Below are 19920 nucleotides of genomic sequence, written 5' to 3'. Positions count from 1 at the left end.
CAATGCTTAAAACCTAGTTGGTGCTAAACAATTATTTATAAATAAGAATAAAAAAAGAATATACTTAAAGTAATTTTTTAAATAATGAATAATAAAGAAAATATTAATACGTATTGTTAGCTTAGAGAAGGGTTTATACTGACCTTTTTTTCTTTTTAAATATTTTATTTTTTCTTTGAGAAATCGTGATGTTGATCATATTCACCTTATGAAATCCTTGCACGTCCTTTTCTATCTCCCTACCCACCTACTTTGTGTACTTTCTCTCACTGTCCCCTCCCTCTTTAACCTCCTTCTTTCTTTCCTTTCTTCTTTCCTCTCTCAGTGCTTGGAGCCCAGTTTGTTGACCACCTACTCTTGGTATTAGGCTTACCATAAAGTACAGTTGATTTACCAGAAAAAATTGCTCTTCTTTTCTCAGTACCTAATATTTGTCAATATCTCTGCAGCTAAGCATTGGGAACTATTTGCCTACTCCTCTCCAAATACTGAGATATTGTCTGGCTTGAACCTGTACAGGACTGTGTGCACACACGTGTGTGGTTATGTGTATGTGTGTGTGTGTATATGCATGTATTTGGGCAAGAGATCATCTTCAGATGTTGTCTTTCAGGAAGCCACATCTCTATATGGCTCCAGGGATTTGTACTTCACTGTGGTCATCGAAGCAAAGAAATGTCAGAGAGATGGGCACAGAAAAGCTGGGAATTGGGGTGTCAGCTCTCCAATGGAGATACCTCAGTACTCCTGAAACGTAGCGCTTTTTAGAGACAGTTGAACAGTGAGGTGGGGTTTTTGCATATAGCTGTGGAAGGAGGCAAGGTATTGCATACAGATAAACAAGGATGCAAAGTTTATTGATACATCAGCTCCTGCCTCCAGGCACCTGCCCTTCCTGAATAACTGTCCTCATTTCTTTTGATGATATGGAACTGTAAGTGAAATAAGCCTCTGCCCTTCCCAGGTTGCTTTTTTTGTCATGTTTCATGTTGTTTCATCAGAACCATAGTAATTCTGACTAAAACAAGATGGGGATAATGGGGGTAGTAGGGATTTGCTGTGACAAAATGGATTGTGTTGTTCTGGGGAGGACTGTGGAAGGTCTTTGGAACTTGGGGATTGTGTGCTGAGAGCTCAGTTAGCTTGGAAGATAAGAATGTTGCGAGTAGTTCAGATGGTGGAGGCTGCCTTGTGAAGTTCCAAAGGGAAGCAAAGACCCAGCCCGGCTTTTTGTCTGTTTGGTTTTTTTGTTTGGTTGGTTTTTTCTTTTTTTCAAGACAGGGTTTCTCTGTGTAGCCCTGGTTGTCCTGGAACTAGCTGTGTAGACCAGGATGGCCTACAGAGATCCACCTGCCTCTGCCTCCAAAGTGCTGGGATTAAAGGCATACACAACAATTACCCAGCCCTACCCAGCGTTTTGCATGAAGAATCTATGGTATCTCGTCACCTGGAGCTGAATATTCAGCTATGAACAACAAGAAACCAGAAGCAGTAAAGTAAAACCTGTGCTTTGTTGGGACACTGAACGCTCGTAAGCTGGGACTGCATAGTCAGCTGTGATTGAGAAGTGACCAGCATCACTGAGGCAAAGTCTTCTTGAAAGGGTTTCGGAAGACTTCCAGAATGTGTTTCAGAAGTGAATGAGGTTGTACCTTGTCCTGGCAGCTGAACTAGGTAGGGTAAAAGCCACCCATGTGGCACTGGTTTTGAAGGCCTGAAGGGGTCATGGAGAGCAACTGAGGCTTGGCACTGTGTAGCAGAAGAGAGCCCAGGAGAGGGTATTGTTGAAGGTACAACCCAGTTGTAGCACAAGACCCCAGTATTTTTCAGGTGCCAGTACCATGGGTGACAGTCAAGACCAGGAGCAACAGTGATGTGGAGCCAGCACATCCATCATGTGGTTTTTACACTTTACATTACCCTGGGGAGTAGAACTCAAAGCCTTATGCTGACCTTTATCTTTTGCTGTATAAACATTGTTTCAGTTTAAATTTTTTATATATTACATTAATTTTTCAGTCCTTAACTGAGAGTACTTGTATAATACATCCTAATGTGTAGATCGCTGAGTAGCTACTAAAAGGGACACAAAAGTAAACATTATGTTTCTGGTCTTTTTTAAGTAATAATACATGTTTCCTTGCTTAACTGAAATTTTGGATTTAGGATTGATTTTAAACATTTATTTTTCTGGGCTTAGGGATTTATCTTTTTACCATCATGTGAAGTTAAAAAAAATAAACATTTTTTTCTGCAAATTGTTTCAAAAAGAAATTATGCAGTTAGGCTGATTCTTTAATAGGGAGGAAGAGAAGTTCTTATTTTTCTGTTTTACTTTAACTTCTTTGAGTTGATAAAGAAATTCAATCACTTGCTCTTCAGGATTGTTCTCAGGTTACAAAATTGCAGCATGCTGAAGGGGAGTCTTAACCTGCAGAGGGTACCCCAGTAAGTAAGGGAAGCAGTGTGGCAGGCAGGTTAGAGTCTGTTGTGATTGTCACGTAAGATGTTAGTCTTCCGTATAGCCAACTTTGGGCAGAGTACAGGGAATCTTTTGAAAGAAGGGGGAGATAGGAAGACCCGGAGGGTCAGGAGCTCCACAAGGAGACCAACAGAACAAAAAATTCGGAGCACAGGGGTATTTTCTGAGACTGATACTCCAACCAGGGACCATGCATGGAGATAATCTAGAACCCCTAGAACCCCTGCACAGATGTAGCCTATGGCAGCTCAGTCTCCAAGTGGGTTCCCTGTCTCTGACATGAACTCAGTGGCTGGCTCTTTGAACACCTCCCCCTGAGGGGGGAGCAGCCTTACCAGGCCACAGAGGAAGACAATAAAGCCACTTCTGATAAGACCTGATAGACTAGGGTTAGATGGAAGGGGAGGAGGACCTCCGCTATCAGTGAACTAGGAGTGCCATGGGAGGAGATGAGGGAGAGAGGGTGGGGTTGGGAGGGGATGAGGAAAGGGACTACCGCTGGGATACAAAATGAATAATTTGTAAAAATATAAATAAACTTGAAAAAGTGAAAAAAAATGTTAGCCTTCCATTGTTTTTGTGAAAAATATGACACTTGCACAGGGTACCATGAGCTCACCATTACATATATAGTTACATGGATATTTTTCAAACACTCAAAAAATGGTCTGTGAACTCAGTTCAGATTCTTTTATTAAAAAAAAAAATACTTTGTTTATAATCAAGAGAGGTAAAGGTATCCTCTTTGTTATAGGGGCTGAATTATATTGCAAATAAGAAACCTTATCAATAAAAGGCTGAAAAAGTAAAGTCACAACTTGACAATTTTAGATTTAGACAATTTTAGATTGTCTTGACAAGTCTGGATTATATGTTGTATGTATGTTGTATGTGTGGAGGTGTGTGTAGGTCCACTTTTGAGTGTGAGTGTGGAGGCTAGCTGTTGGCCTTGGAGAGTATTCCTTGGGAACTATCCACCTTATTTTTTTTTTTTTGCTGTGGTTTATTTTGTGGTCTTTGTTTTATTTGTGTTTTCTGTCCTTTCTTTGATTTTTGTTTCTGGAGGCAGGGTTTCTTGAGCTTGCCAAGTAAACTATGCCAGTTGGCCAGCAAACCCCAGGAACCTGTCTGTCTTTACCTACCATGTGCTGGGATTATAAGTCTGTCCACAGACAAGGCTATTTTATTTGTCTGGATTCTAGGGATTGAATCCAGGTTTTCATGCTTTCATAGCCTATAAGTTGCTGGCTGAGCTCTCACCAGGCCTGAATTGTAACTATTACTAGCACAGGACCGGATAAAATGTGTTTATCCTTGATGACTCACCAATAGGATTGTTACTAGACAACAGTCTGACCAGTAGTGGACAGTTTTTAGTATCTGAGTTGTAATCTTAATGTTTACAAGGATATATAAAACATTTTGTCCTTGATTCATCAGTAAATAACAGCTCCTAGACAAAGCATTCTTTGGGGGAAGTTGTTGGTTATTGTGATATACAGAAATCACTAAATTTGGAAAGTTTGCTATAAGTGTTGATTGGTTCCTTGAAGTATTTTACCAGTGTTTAATAGCTTTTGTTTTAGCAATGATTGTTTGACTAAGAAAGTAATATGCAGTTATGTATTAAGTTGAAGTCCATAAAATATATATATAATAAGTACGCATAATAACATTATTACAATTATTTAATGACCTAAATTTTTTTTATTCACATACAGAAAGAAATTCAGAATGATGAAGATTACCAAATTACCTCTGGATGGACCAAATACTGCAATCAAGACAAAAGCAAAGATTTTAAGAAAGACACAGGATTTCTGGAAATAAAAAATGCTGGAGAGAGCATGTATAGAATCCAGGTAAATTTTTATGAGCTAGAATTTCTCTGATTTTTCCTAATGAACTTTAGAAGATGGCTCATTCTTGGTAGAAATATTTGAGATTCGAAAGCTAGTGTGTCAACCTATATTTTTAGCCCTGTGAGAGTTGAGCATATTAGAAAATTTTTGTAGGTCTGTGCTTTAGGACGCTTTGAAATAATACATATGTTCCTATAGAAATGTAGAGTGCCTCAAATATGGTATATTCTCAGCACATGCTGATTACTTAAAACTCCTGTATGCTTAATGCAGCATGAACTTCATAAAACTTTTCCTTGCCTGTGAGCACTCTGTTCATAAGCAATCTAAAATCAAGTGCGTAACTTGCATGAAGAGAACAAAAAGTTTAAAACAAATTATTTTGTATTAACACTAAAATCAGACAACAGCAAAAAAAAGAAAAAATAGCAGATTGCAGCTCTTGTGCAGTGTTTCAGACATTAGTGATAAACAACAACAAAAAAAGCGTTATTAGTTCTACTGTAGTAAAGCAAATGCTCATTTTATATTATATTTAGTAGGGCCTCTTTTGTTAGTTTATCAAAGCAGTAACTCAGTAATTACTAGTCTAAACTGAAATATTTTTATGTGTAAGAAGAAACTCATTGTAGTCATGCTAGGAAATTTGTAAGTTTTCTTAAGAAATCATACATATCAAGCTTAGCTAAAGCTTTCCTAAATTAAAATACTTTAGTGTCTTTGCTCTGACTCTCCATGAATAGTGATATTTGTGTGTCCTTTTAGACTCCCTTCTATGATCATGTATGCAAGTTTAGTAAGAGGCCTTTTTAATTGATGTTTCTGAAATAAGCATTCTAAATTCAGTATGAACAGTTTTTTATATATATCAAGGGATATAAAATAATGAAGTTATCACAATAGATTCTCTTTTATTAAACAGAAAAGGAGGATGATTTTTGCAAAAGATAAAGAAATTATTAAAATAAATTTATGAGGATGTACATAAGATTAACATAGAAATTTCTCATGTCTAAACAAAACAGTTTGTAATACTCCGTACTCTGAATTAAATAAGGAGGTTAACTTAGTATGCCTGCTAACTTACTAATTATAAAATATGCCAAACTGAAGCACATGTTTTCTGGCCTTTTTTGTGTAACTAAGATGTATTGAAATTTACTTTACATATTAAATTTAATCTCATGTGTGTTTTATCAAACCTACTTTCCTGAATTTTTTTTATTATGACTTCCATTAGTTGTGTTGAAGCTATATTTAACCTAGAGCATAATTAATTTTGTAAACATGTAGAACAAGATGGAAAATCATAATGAAGATGTTAATGATAGATTTGTTCTGAGTGAGCATCACAGAAAAAAAATTAGAGACTTCAGAAAAGATATGAAATCTGTTAAAAAAAGAAATACATTCAGAAGACATGCACATGAGAATCAGGTAAAATTTCACAAATAAAAATATTCATATTATTTTATATGTCTTTGCTAAATTTACCAAACACAATATGAGTCATGAAATTTCCTTTGAAGTACATATAACAGAAGTGTTAAAGTTTAGAAACTTATACAATGTTTCTAAAGGAAGAAAAATTCCTGGATATGAACTCATTAGCATGGGAAAGAATCAGCTTTACCAATCTCTAAGCTACCCCTGTGTCATTTTCTATACATTTTTTCCATTTTACCCAGAAGTATCCCTTAATTTAGAATTTGTGTTATTTTTCTTAGCTTGTCATTTTAGATTTCCCGGTTAGATTAATCCAACATGACAGTTAGTTTTACTTATTTTTGAACATTTCTAGTTCGCACTATTTATGGATATTTTCCTCACATACATGCTTTGTTGTTTGACTTTTGTATGTTTAAATTTCATCTTTTTTTTCCATAAGCATTTGGGTTTCTTTGTTGTTTTTATTGTTGTTTTGTTTTGGGTTTTTTTGGTTCTTTTTTTTTTTGGCTGTTTTGAGATTATCAAACAGTTTAGTTCTGTGAAAAGTTAATATTCTCTTGTGTGACTCTTGGTACAAATGTTCAGGGATTTCTCTAGCTGAGAATGTAATCTTAGGAATGAAGTTATTGGTCATGAGTACAATGTTTGTCACTTGCTCTCCATTGTGCTCAAATGTTTTTCTAATATATTTGGAAATGGATTAGCGTTTCCTGTTGCATAGAGCAGCGCTCTATTGATTAATGTGTAATGTTGTAAGCCACCCCCACGTCACCCCATTTTTAGCTTGTTTGGATTTTGTAACATTAATTCATATTCTGGTTTAATTGTGGTCAAAATACAGAAAGAAACTAAGAAAAAGGATAAAACTATCAAAAGGAGTTACATTTTGAGGAAAAAGAACAAAAAAGGTTATTGCAAAACTGATGATGACCATGACTCATTTAGAAATACTTTTAAACTGCACGTGCATCACAGAGATCAGGTAAGGCTGTAGGACATATGGTTTAATTTTCCCTCTTAACCTAGATAGGTAATCTGATTATTAAAATTGCTTGCTGTATTAAACTGCGTACTTAGGAACAGTTCTTGATTTGGTATAATATTTATAGTCCATATTATTAAAACTATAATAAAATTTTATATGAATGTATAAGGAAATTTGAGCTATTTGTGATTCTCAAATTAAGTTGCTTTCATAAACAAAAAGGAAAAGAAACACTGATCTGGAAGAGAGATGAATTTCTTTTTTAACATTTTTTAAATTTCTTGAAATTATGAGTACAACATTTTTCCTTCCTTTTGCTCCCTCAAAACCTTGTCATATGCTTCTCCTTATTCTCCTTCAGGAGAATTAGTATTACACACATTAGGAAACACATATTATTACACATATATTAGGAGAACTAATTATTACACACATACATATAGTTGTTTGTATGTACATATGTATTACTAAATGTAACCTGTTCCATATAATGTTACTTATTGCATGTATGCTTTTAGGGCTGACATTTTGGCACTGGATGATGTGTAATTTGCCAGGGAAAGACGAGCTTTACTCCCAGCTTTACTCAGTTGCCTGTTTTCTTTCCATTGGAGTAAGGCTTCATGGGCTTTCCCCAATCCATTTTGGCATGGAGTCTTCCTTGCCCTGCTCATATCTAGGTTGTCATGTTGGTTAAACTTTATGGATGTAGCTTCTGATGTTACTAGGCGACACAGTCTCACAGAAACTCCCTGATCCACCTGACTTTTAAAATCTATCTGTCCCTCTCTTCCTCCAAGTCCCCTGAGCCCTTAGGTGTATGTTTTGTAGGTCTATTCATTGGGACTGAGTTCTACAACTCTGCGTATGTATTGCATGTAGTTTTTCTACAGTGGAAAAGTTTTCCTTGATTTGGTGTGAAAACTACCGCTGTTAAGGATTATGCTGATTTAGGAAATTAGATGTATCGATTCTTATCTGATAGCCCTGACTTCACTAGCTTTGAGTAGTTAGTTACGTTTCCAGTACCAGGCACAATATTCCTCTTGTTGAGTAGGTCTTGAGTCATATTAGAGAGTTGTTAGTTCCTACCTTGGTATTCATGCCACTACTGCATCCTTGAGATTATTGTGCCATGCTTTTTGTTGATGTGGTACGTAGGCATTATAGCTGGATAGGACTTTTGGTTGCCTTCCTCCTTTCCAAGCTTGCATAGAATTTCTGAAGTGTGAGTATCTTCAGCAATAGTAACTCACCATCCATCTTTTGGGGGTGCAGAAAACCAAGGCCAATAGGAGTAGACCATATATTTTGGTAGTCCCCTGGACAGCCCTGGTCAACAACTCAGAAGAGCCTTCTCACATCTGGTATTGAGGCTTTTGTTAGGTGTTCATTTACTCTTAGAGGTAGCACCATTGAGGCCAAGATTTTTTTTAAATGGAAAACACCACCTTAAACTACTTATTTATGTAATTTGTAAAATCTCTTCAAATGTGAATATTGTTTCTAATCTTTTAGTTCTCTGGTGTAATACAGAACCATTTATAATGAAATTGTCTTCTAAAGCATATTTTCTTAGATAAGCTTTTCCTAAAATGTAACTTTATTTTACATTTCAAGCCAGAGTGTGTGTGTATATAGATAGATTGAACATTCTAAATCCAAAAATTAAAAACCTGAAATATTTGAGAATCAATTGCTTCTCATGACACACGATGTTGAAAACTTCTGATATAAAGTAGAAAATTCTATGCCTTTTCTCGTATTATGGGCAAGCAAAACACACTAGGTATGCTTACATAGTGTATAAAGTTACCTTAAGGTTATGTATTTAAGATGTGTAAAAAACTAAATTAATTTTGTCTTTAGACTTAGGTTTTATGATAGGATCAAATGAAAGATTCTATGAGGTACTAAAGATGTAGCTCAGTGGTCCAGTACTTGACTGGCATGCTGAGAATAAAAGTAGTCAACAACCCAAACAGAGAAATCACACATAGAAATAGCAAGTAAAATGTGAGCAGATTTCTATAATCTTATATTTTTATGGGTATTAAATACTGTCTTTAGTACAGTATCTAAAGTGTTTTACATGTATACAGAAAGAAATGAAGAATTCTCTTCTTACTGATTGTCCCAAAGAATCAAAGACCAAGGATGTCATAACAAATGTGGATCTCCCTGAAGTAAAAAGTGCCTTAAAAAAGCAGATATACAAAGACATATTTAGAGCTCAGGTAAAGCTTATTACACTACAGTTCTTCGTTTAGTTTAAGATGTAAGTGACTGGTGCGTTTGAATTATGGCTTATTTTAACTCAAACTTGGGGATGGGTGGCTGCTGTAATGTGTTGCAGGATACTTGTAATCTGATACTTCAGTCTAGCTTGTTGCACTACAGCCTTTGAGTTTAATGAACAGGTGTAAAGATGGATGATTTACATTTTTCTTGTTAAAGTAGAAGCTCCTGTTTTTCTACTTTTACACTTCCACAGTAGTGGCCAGACAGCTGAATTTACAACTCTTTCTAGTAATAAAATTCAATGTATTTTATAGCTTTTATGGTCAATCTGTGTATTTCTTTGACAATCACTTTTTTGTATTATTATTATTATTATTATTATTATTATTGCCTTATCTTTGTAGAACTTTTTTGAATTAGGATGTTATCTTTTTATGATTGTTTCAGATATTTTTCATTATAATCTTTTCTAAAAATTTACAAGTACAGATATTTGAAAACAATACAAGAAGTTTTCTGTGTGATTATTGAGAAAATGTGACTCACTTTCTTTTTCTCCCCTTCAGACTCTCTTATAAAATGGTCTTTCCATTTACATTTTTAACTGTTAAAGTGCTAAGGACAATAGACAACTTCAGGTCTCTAAAGTGAAAATGACCTGAAGTTTTTTAATTGAGGAGGCAATAAAACTGCTCTAGTCATGAGAATGCCATTACCCTGAAATGATGAAAGTTACTAATTTGAGCCAAAATGAGTATCAGATTAATTATAGCTATTAATGTGTTCTTGAATCTGTTTTGAATGTTTGTCCAAGGTTTTGTACTTTGTAAGCTGAAACATATTTTTCAGCTTAAACTGTTACATTTAATTATATGGTTGTTGTTTTGTAGGCTGTCCGATACAACTGCATTAGAATAGATAAACAGCCTGTATACAATGTAGAGGTAAGGGGCTTGGAATTGGATCGTGATTGGGGCAAAAAAGAAGTGGTAATGTATTACTTGTGGAATACATTGGAGTGGGAACTGGAGTGGGGAAGCATTATTCTGTTGTAAAAAATTTTTCAACACAGCTGTCAACAGTGTTGAGAAGAATAAAAATGTACATGATGTTCATGATAGGTGAAATATATATTCTATTTTTCATATTTCCTAACTTATAATTAATACTTTGTGTTAAATTCTTGATCTGACATCTCTAAAATATTTTATTTTCTTCATCACTGTTCTTTTAAATGGATTGTTTTATTCATGTGGTCTTTAGAAATTTTTCTTCTTTAAATCTCAAGACCTATAGAGTCATAGAGTATGCCATTCAAACATTGTAACTTTCATAGCTCCACAATCACATGTATAAGCTACTAGCTTTCGTTACCTTCATTGTTAAAAATATTTTGACTAATGAGGAATGTGTTTTGAAATACTTTCAGTTATAGTTATATACATCCATAGAATTTATGATTCCTTAATTTACACTTTCTGCAAATCTGTATTGTGTATTTGGAGCAGGGTTTGTTGGTGGCTTAGAGCTCTTAATGTATGCTCAGCCGGCCAGGTGAGCTCCAAAGCTCTACCTGCCAAACCCCCAACACTGGGAGTAAGAACATGCACCACTGTCTTTTTTTTTTTTTTTTTAAATATGGGTTCCAGTTATCAAACTCACATCCTCAAGTTTTTAAGGCAAGCACTTCCTCTTTAAGATTTTTTTTAGAGGAATATTTTATCTTACCAGTAAGGCAATGAAAAATAATAAATATAACAGTAATGCATATTATTTGTTTTGGACCAGAAAGGTTTGGAAGTCATGCAACAATCAAGAAATAAGGACAGGAGTCATCTATATTTTTAGAGTCCTTTACTCATTCAAGTTCTTATCTCAGAGTTCAGTTTGTTGTTGTTGTTCAGATACAAAATTATTTTTTTCTTAGGTTAAAAATGTCGAGTTCCCCAGAGGAATATTAAACTTAGTTGAAAGCCTCATTGAAGGACAGTTCTTTAAAGAAGCCATTGAAGAGCTTTCTTCTTTGCAAGCCCATTATGTCCCTCCTGTGTGCCTTCTCCATGCCCTTCTAGAGAATGTTCTACAGGTAAAGACACACTGTGCACTTAAAATCTTTTTTTTTTCAAAGCATGTTAAGATGTTAATATTGTGTGATTTTTCTTTAATCTCGTTTTACTAGGAAATGCAGTACCCATTTGTTAACACTTTTTCTATTTTTAACTGTAGTTACTATTCTGTGTGACTTAGCTTATTTTCTTCTCAAAATGTCTAAGATCATTTTCCCTTGCAAAAAAAATATTTAAAAATGATGGTTACAATATATTATATGAAAAAATACTGTTCAGTATAAAAAGGAAAAAATAAATGTTAGCTGATTTTTTTTCCCCTGTGACTGCAAAGGAACATAAAAGCCGGATTATGGTGATCTAAAATGCTTTTAGTAATAGTCCTATATGGTTATACAGCAGTTAACACAGCTATGGAGAAGAGGCTATCCACTATGTTCTACAGGATGCTGAGGTTATGCCTCAGCAGATATACACTGTGCTGTAGGAACTTCAGAGATGATATATTACGAGTTTCCACTTTTACTTCCTTTAAAATAGTCTCTGGGAACTCTGTTATTACGATAGGAAAATTTTATATATACTACCCCTAATAGTTAATGTTTTCTGTTGTATAGATCACAAGGGTAGGCTAGAATTACTGCCCTAGTCTTATACTAAATTAACTAATGAAACTGTATTTTAGTGTCAGTATTTTATTTTTATTTATTCACTTTTTATTTTTAAATAATAGGATAACATAGATACATTTTCTGGTCGATATTTTCATATATTATCAGCTCTTCTTCATCTGCATCCTCCTTGGAAATCACCAGCCATGTTAAGATACTACTTAGAGTTATTTCAATGTCCAACTTGTATGAAAGGAGCCTGGTCTCTAGTGGAAGTGCTTATAAGGTAAATTATTTCACAATGAAGATGTTAATCTTGTCTAATAGTTCTACTGTTTTTTAGAGACTAATTTTAAAAAGTATATTTTTCTTTTAGAAAAAATATAAATGCTGTATTATCTATATGCTATAATGTTTTATATTATAAAACTTAAAAAAGGACAAACCTTGTATTGATCATGTTTATTAATATCTTAAAAACTGCAAATATACAAAATAGACTTAAAATAATATCAGATTTTTTCCAAAGTTATTAATTTGTATATTTTTCAAAGAAAAAATATTAAATATAAGTATTAAATTTTACTCATAAACATCCTAAATATTTGTCAGCATATGTAATACCTAGTTTAAGGCTTTATGTTACTATAGTTAGAAAACAGAATTTCTAACCAGACTTACTGTTTTTCAGATATTTCATTACTCTTTCTGTGTCACTTCTCTAGGCCTTCCTTTGTTTTCAGAGTGTTTCCAGAACTTTCCTGTTTTCTTTTCACTAACTAAACTAATTCTTATTTTATGATTTCTACTATAACTATTTGATAGTATTATTTTTATTGGGAATATTTCTTTACATAGTCACAAATGTCCTTCATATAAGGGAAAAAAGAGAAACTAGGCAAAGGTTAGATCTTTGTATATTTCCTGAGAATATACCCAGGTTTTTTGGCAAAATAAGTGGACGAAGCAGGATCTAGAAGAGTAATGAGTATAAATGAGCTGAATATTAGTCCTTTTGCTTCATATACATTATTAACACTTGAGCCTGTGTCAGCAAAGTGCTTGCCACCTGAGGAGGAGACCCTGTGTTCAGTTTTTAAAAACTGGTGTGATTCCAATGCACCTATAATCCTAGCACTGGAGAGGCAAAGACAGAATTACTGAGACTTGCTTAATCAGTGAGGTCTGGGTTCACTAACAGTCCCTATTTCAAAAATAAGGTGTCAACGATTGAGGAAGAAAGCTGACATCAACCTCTGATCGCCACATGCACACAAACACATGTGCACATTAACACACAAAAACAAGAAAACTGGACGCACAAATAGAAAGCAACAGATTCATTGTTGACGTAATTGATAAGAAATGTGAAATTAATAATGAATACCCTGTGTAACTATCTCCATTTATTATTGGTTTTTACCTTCTCTCTAAAAATATAAAGCAGGATCTAGAGAGATGGCTTAGGAGTTCAGAAACTCAGTTCACAACCCTTTGTAACTTCCGTTCCAGGGGATCTGATCCCCTTACCTTCTTCTGACCTCCATAGTTACAGATAGTTGCACAGGTATGCATGCAGGCAGAAACATCCACATATAACAAATTCAAGAAATTTGTTCATTTTATAAGTGTGTACAAGCTTGCGTGTGGATATTGTAAAACTCTACTAACCAGTTCTTTCCTCAAGTATACAAACTAACTTGAGGTGTGTAGTAGAGCATAGCAATTATCATTGTAAGTTCTGCTGTACATGATTATGACAGAAGATGCAAATAAAATACTGAATTTTGGAAACTATGAAGCCATTTACCCCCTTTATTAAATAGTGGAGATGAAAATAATCATGAGTAAGGAAGGGTACTGTAATTAGTATTATAAACTAAAATTATACTTTATAATTTGCATCAAAAGGACTTGATGAAATTTCGGAATCTTTATTTTTAATCTGTGAAATGAACAAGAAGAGAGTACTGATAGTTGTTAAATATTAACATTGAGACCAGAAAAACTAGGTTTGTGGTAAGAATTAAATCTTTTATATTAGACATGATTTAAATTGAAAGAATGAAAATATTAATAAAATTTTGTTAAACTTGCTTTTGTTAAAATTGTGAAAGTAGTCTTAAAAAGAAATATTTTGTCCACAAATTTTTCAGTAAATTTATTTTATGAAATACATTTTTTCAGGTCTTGTCTTTTTAATGAAAGTTTCTGCCATCAAATATCAGAAAATACTGGTTCTAAGGTGGTCCATCTTACATTACTCAAGTTTTTCTTTAATTTACTTGAAAGTGAAGTACGTCATTTGAGTCAAAAGTAAGTGTTAATTACAAACACCTTTCTATACTTCGGTTGTTTTATGTTTAATATGTTAATGGATATTAAACATATTAATATATTGATATATATTCTATCTAATATATTAATATATATGTATGTATATCTTTAAAAAGTCTCCTACTTTTTATTTTGCATAGGTTTTCTTTGAATTTTTAGATCCAGCCACTGGCAGTATTTTGCTTATATCCCTTTTCTCTCAGTTCATATTTTTCTTACTGTTTATTGGGAAGATTGTGTGAATTTATATATATTTCTAAATGCCCTGTAAAGCCTGTATACAGTACTGATTTTTATTGAACTGTGACCATTTTCTCTGTTTTTATGTGTACATTTATGTGTATGTATCAGTGCATATGTGCATATATAACTTGAGAGTCATTTCTCAGAAGTATCCATTTTGTTTATTAAGACAGGGGTCTGTCATTGTCCTGGTGCTCACAGAGTAGTGAGCCCCAAGGACCTGCCTGTCTCTCCCTCTCCAGCACTGGACTCCACATGACCTCCACAATGCCTACTTAAATTGATATAGCCAACCCATGAGGCCATTTTTAACATTTTGTCCTTTATTATAGTTGTGTATCATATTGTAATCTTTATATATATCACCTCAAAAATTCCCAGCATTCTTGTCCTGTCAAAATGGCTCTAATAACTACATGATTAAATTGGAATCATAACTTGATTTTGGTCTATATTTTCTTTAGGTTGTGTGACTGGTCAGATTCTCAGAGTCTAAATGTAACAGAAAAGGCAGTTCTTCATGAAATCTTTTGGTCAGGAAGTGAAAATTCAGGACTTTTGACAAAACCAGTAAATATGCTTTTGGAATGGACTATATATTCTCACAAGGAAAAATGCAAATCTAATGACGTAAGTAGAATTAGTATACAAAAGTATATAGTCTGTAGAAAAAGCACAGTTAGCTCTCTTTATCTGTAGGTTTCACAGCTACGGTTTCACCAGTACATATAAAAATGTTGAGAAAATGTTTCATGTCTACTGAACATGCGCAGATTTTCTTGTCATTATTACCTCAACAGTGTAGCAATTATGTGCATAACATTTAGATTGTATTCAATTGATTTGAAGCTTTGGGAGGATCTAAAGTATATGCAGGCATCACAGTGTTTTACATAAGAGTCTTAAGCGTCTGTCAATTTTGGGAACTGTATGTTTTGGAATCTATGGTATGTCATGAAAGCAATCCAAGGAGCAGATACTGGTGGAATTTTGTCCTTTGATATAGTACAATGTTGTCCTCTTTCTTTTGTAGTTTGAATTCCTTGAAAAAGTTTGAGCCTAACTTTTTGCTACATACTTTATCTACTTGTAGCAATCCTTTGAGGGTAGATTCTTCTCCATTTCTCATTTAGGCATAATATCCAGTAGCAGTTATTTATTCATATTGTGAAGTCTGTAGTTGGCATTCTGAATGTTTTGTTTTTATACATTCCACTTTTTAATGAAAATGGTGCTTTAAAAAAAAAAATCAGTCCATGATAAGGGACTGGGGGAAAAGGAGAAGGCTGCAACCAGGGCGCAAAGTAAGTGGTAAATAAATCAATAGAGAAAAGTAATCTGAAAAGGCAGAACTTATAATAAAAAAGTTAATCCATGCAGTTTCGGAGAGTGCCACAATAAAAAGTTTTGCTTGTGTTTAAAATTTATAGATGTTGGTACTTACTGAAACATTTCCACATACATAAGTAGTTTTTACCTGGCATTGAACTTTATAATGCATTGATTAGAATGTATTAACTATTTTCAGAATACCCTGGAACATTAAGAGTAGTAAAATATGAAACTTTATCATAAAAAATATAAATGAATATAATTGAAAGATGTGCTGAAGGATCTTAAGGAAAAACACATCACCAAGAATTAATGATGACTGTCCAGGCACTTTTAGTTGAACTATATCATTAAAAAAAAATTAAAAAGTACGGATACACCTGAGTAACACATTGCAATAGAAAATACACAGTAAAGTTTTTTTTTTTTCTTAATACAAATATGTCCTGCTAACAAATAAAACTATAAACCAAGTTAGGAAATGAAAACAGATTATTAAATGGTAGCATGTAGGCAAAAACTTAGAAATACTTTGAAATATTTAATCTATTCATTAAACAGGAAAAATTTTAAATTTGTGACATTTTATACGTCTCTCAAGCATTATCCTAGCTTCTCTTGTAAACACTATTATACTTTTTTATATTTATTACTTACAATGTCCTATGAAGTAGTTCTTATGATATTGTGAGTGGAAAATAAGTTACAAATGCTAAATAAAAGTTTCAATTTTGCAAAAAAAATTATGTTTCTTAATCTTTAAAACCCAGGCACTGATCTAGTCTTTACCATACTATTTTTCTTAACTGAATTGGGCTATCATTTCTATCTCTCTACTGTTAAAAGTTACAAAAAATTTATTATGTTGGTTAGAATGTAAAGAGTTGAATATCCTCCATAAGAAGCAAGGTTGGAAATCTGTTTAAAATGCAGTAACTAGATATTCTACATCAGTGTTTGTACATGTACAGATGAGTGCATGTTTAGAAGTGTACCTAATTATATGAGGGCAGGAGAAGCATGTTCCTCTAGGTCTTTTCTTAGTCAACAATGAAATGGCATGCTTCTGTGCTGTTCTGTGTAATTATATAACAAGATGAATTTAGTGTAGGTAGCCTGACAAGGAATGGTTCCCATTATATATTGTTATCAGAGTTAGGTAGAGGAGGAAAACTGCAGAGCATTTTGAGGAGTAAAGTTATTTGAGGGTATAAAGAAAACATTTTGAGCACATCATGGTAAACATTAGTTCCCTTTCACCTTTCAGAATAATCTGCTTTTGGTGCCCTAATGCCTAATTTTTTAATATGTCATTAATTTCACACTTTTTAATTATTCCCTTTAATCTCTTGTTTATCTCTCCTGATGTTTGGATATTTTCCTTTTTAGTCATTGTTTCTAATACTTGTATTTAGTAGAAATTACCTTTGAGTACAATTGACCTTCATTTCATTTATTTAATACTTTGAGGCTGTGATTATTTTTTTAAATAGTGTTTTTTTTTTTTTCTGTTAAATGTGATTTCTCTTTTCCTACGTAGTACAAATGATTGAAAGCATGCTAGCCAAGCAGTCTTACCACCATCCAGTCTTCCCAGCCCTCAGGAGAAATGCATTCTAGGATTTGTAAATGACGCTGTCCTGTTCTGTGAATTTAATTTGGGTTTGTTTATTTGTTTGTTTGTTTTGGGTTTTTTTTTTTAGTTTTATTTTTAGCTGTGCTTGTCTGATAATTTCTAATAGTAAGTTATAGTGAAATATTGTGGTTTTTTTTCTCTTCTAGAATTTATTGACCATTTCCTTTTGGCCGTAAAGGAAATCAGGTTGCAAGAATGTGTTTTCACAATGATTTACGATATTCTCTGTCATCAACTAGTTCGAGCATAATCTGCTTTGTAGGTTTTCTTCATTTTTTTTTTAAAACAGCTTTGTTTAGCATGTGGTAATGCCACCCTACTTTTCATGCTTGATGTGCCATGCTAACTAGTAATTAAGATGCCCTGGCTAGCAGTTATGTAATATGTTCTTTGTGGGCAGTAAACAGAGTAGTTTGTTAGGGCAGACAGCTCTAGTAGTAAACTGATTCTTAAAGAACGAAATTCCATGTGGTCTCCAGTTTCTTTTAAATATTTCCTCATATCTGTTTATTAACTATTATTTAAGTTTGTTGAACTTACGCTACTTATTTTGGTCTTGCATTTTTACAAGAAGTTGGGGGTGCTTTTCTGTGCTTTCAAAATAGCTAATGTATTTTTATCAAATTTTTGGTTTACTACTTTTCAGCTGTGTCTAGTATATTGCTAAACATTTTGACTGTATTTTTGGTTTTTGCACTTCATAGTTTTGGATCTTTTATATTTCCTGCTGTGATATATTCTTTTTTGTGGTTTTTAATTCACTACAAAAGTTTCATTTTTTTTGCTTTGAACATTATAATAACAATTATTATTATTATTATGTGAGAAATCCCTATGGATCTTTATTATTTCTTTGGTCTCCTATGAAAGTGTTTTTCCTTTCTAGTTTATTTTCTCATTTATATAATTTACAATCTATTTTAATAACTAGTTCTAAGACTTTGTCAAAGCCCATAATACTTTTTTACAGAGAGAATGTTCTTTCTTTCTGCTAAGGACTGAGGTACTATACCAGTGAAGGACTGACCTAACCCCTGTGTTTTTATCTAAGGGACTCTGAAATAAGACTCATACCTGTAGCTTTCTTTTATCCATTCTCACTCCCAGAGTGAAGTCTTCCAGGGTATTGGCCTAATGTGAATTAAGCCTTTGAGTATGACCCCTTTTTCACCAGTTTCCTCTTGATTACAGAAACCATGATTCTGTATCTCTACACTTCAGTTAAAATCAGCAAAATTGTTCAGGACAAAGCTATGTAATTTTTAAGTCTTCCTTGGCCTTTATCAAACATTTTGGTATCTTGGTAACATTTCTCATAATTTACTGTTTATTTAAAAAATATTTTGTGTATTTCAGCTGACATTGTTAGTTTTTAAAAAGTATTCCCAATGCTTCCTTTTAACACAAGCTCTGCATTTTAAAAATAGAAAAATGTTAAGCCAGGCTTAATGGCATATATCTGAATTGTCCTTACAAGATAGAAACAGGAAGATCAGGAGTTCAGGTTGTCCTGAGCTATATGACAAGTCAGCCTGAGCTATGTAAGACCCTGTGTTGTACCAGATTCCCTGGGGAGATAATGAACAAATGTCTGTTTACCACAGATAGGGCACCAGCTACACTTCAAGGTAACTTTCACACAAGTCTACCTCGACGAACCAGTAATTTAGTTTTGTTATAAACAAGCACATGAATGAGGAGTTCCATACTGGCTTATAGGAAACTGCTATGTCCCAGAAGAAAAGCTTTCCCACCTGGTACTCACACAACTCTCATGTGTATATAAATCCTTGCGAGGGACGGGGGTTTCGGGCATCTGGTACACTGCCTTGTGGAGCCCTCATCTCTTCTGTAAGATAAGGGGAAGATTATGGGAGGGTCTTGTTCAGGTAATCACAGCCTCTCGGATTTCAAGATGGTAGAGTCATGTCATGTCACAGAGTTCCCCAGTAACCCAGTTTAAGTAACCCAAAAGAGGAAGATGACTCCAGGTATAGCTAGACTTCTTGGTTAAATAATCCTGTGTGTGATTGTAGCTCTTGTTTAATTAGCTGCATTTCTTTTTCAGGTGAACATGCATGTGGGTGTACACGTGCTACAGCACACTATGTATAGAGGCCAGAGAACAACTTGCAGAAGTCAGTTTTCTCTTTCTGCTTTAATAGATAACTAGGAATAAACTCAGCTTGTTAGGCTTGGTCACAAATGCCTCCACCTCCTAAGTCTTCTAACTAGCCCCAGATATCTATGTTAAAGAAATGCAACCTCACAACTGCAAAGAAATCAGCCAGATAGAATTGTCTACATCTTACTGACAGCTTAGTAAGGATTTATAATCTTATATATAGTATATCATATAAATAGTCATTTATAATTAGCTTATTATAATTTGCCTTTTTCTTTACTTTTTATTCAGTATAGTGACAATAAACAAATATTGTATAACTTCATTTTTAATTCATTTGATACATAAGTGCTAATGTTCACATAAAACTGAAAACAATAAAACTAATGTTTTAACCATTTTACTAAAGCACGCGTCAACTACAGATAAGAAATTACTCAACATATAATGAAATGGAAATAAATTTATATTTAACTCAAAGGTTTTTGTCAAATTTATAAGTAAATGTAACATACTTCAGAAGCAATCTGTAGCATCAGTACTAATGTGAA

At 33.6% G+C, this 19920-nt stretch overlaps 1 protein-coding gene across 3 annotated transcripts in view; it reads left to right on the top strand.

Annotated features, from left to right (window-relative positions):
- Slf1 (SMC5-SMC6 complex localization factor 1) overlaps nt 1-19920 on the top strand; it is a 79653-nt gene that overhangs the window by 29697 nt on the left and 30036 nt on the right. For 2 of the 3 annotated variants that reach the window (XM_060383601.1, XM_060383602.1), the window contains exons 6-14: nt 4204-4344; nt 5638-5781; nt 6635-6775; nt 8881-9015; nt 9910-9963; nt 10947-11105; nt 11819-11982; nt 13884-14012; nt 14741-14906. In XM_060383601.1, coding sequence (XP_060239584.1) covers nt 4204-4344; nt 5638-5781; nt 6635-6775; nt 8881-9015; nt 9910-9963; nt 10947-11105; nt 11819-11982; nt 13884-14012; nt 14741-14906 — 1233 coding nt within the window. The remainder of the gene's footprint in view (nt 1-4203; nt 4345-5637; nt 5782-6634; nt 6776-8880; nt 9016-9909; nt 9964-10946; nt 11106-11818; nt 11983-13883; nt 14013-14740; nt 14907-19920) is intronic. The other variant, XM_060383603.1, reaches the window with a different exon arrangement.

Source organism: Meriones unguiculatus, chromosome 5 (genome assembly GCF_030254825.1).
Source record: "Meriones unguiculatus strain TT.TT164.6M chromosome 5, Bangor_MerUng_6.1, whole genome shotgun sequence".
Taxonomy (NCBI): domain Eukaryota; kingdom Metazoa; phylum Chordata; class Mammalia; order Rodentia; family Muridae; genus Meriones; species Meriones unguiculatus.
Note: the sequence above shows the minus strand (reverse complement) of the source record. Positions and strands in the feature narration are given on the sequence as shown.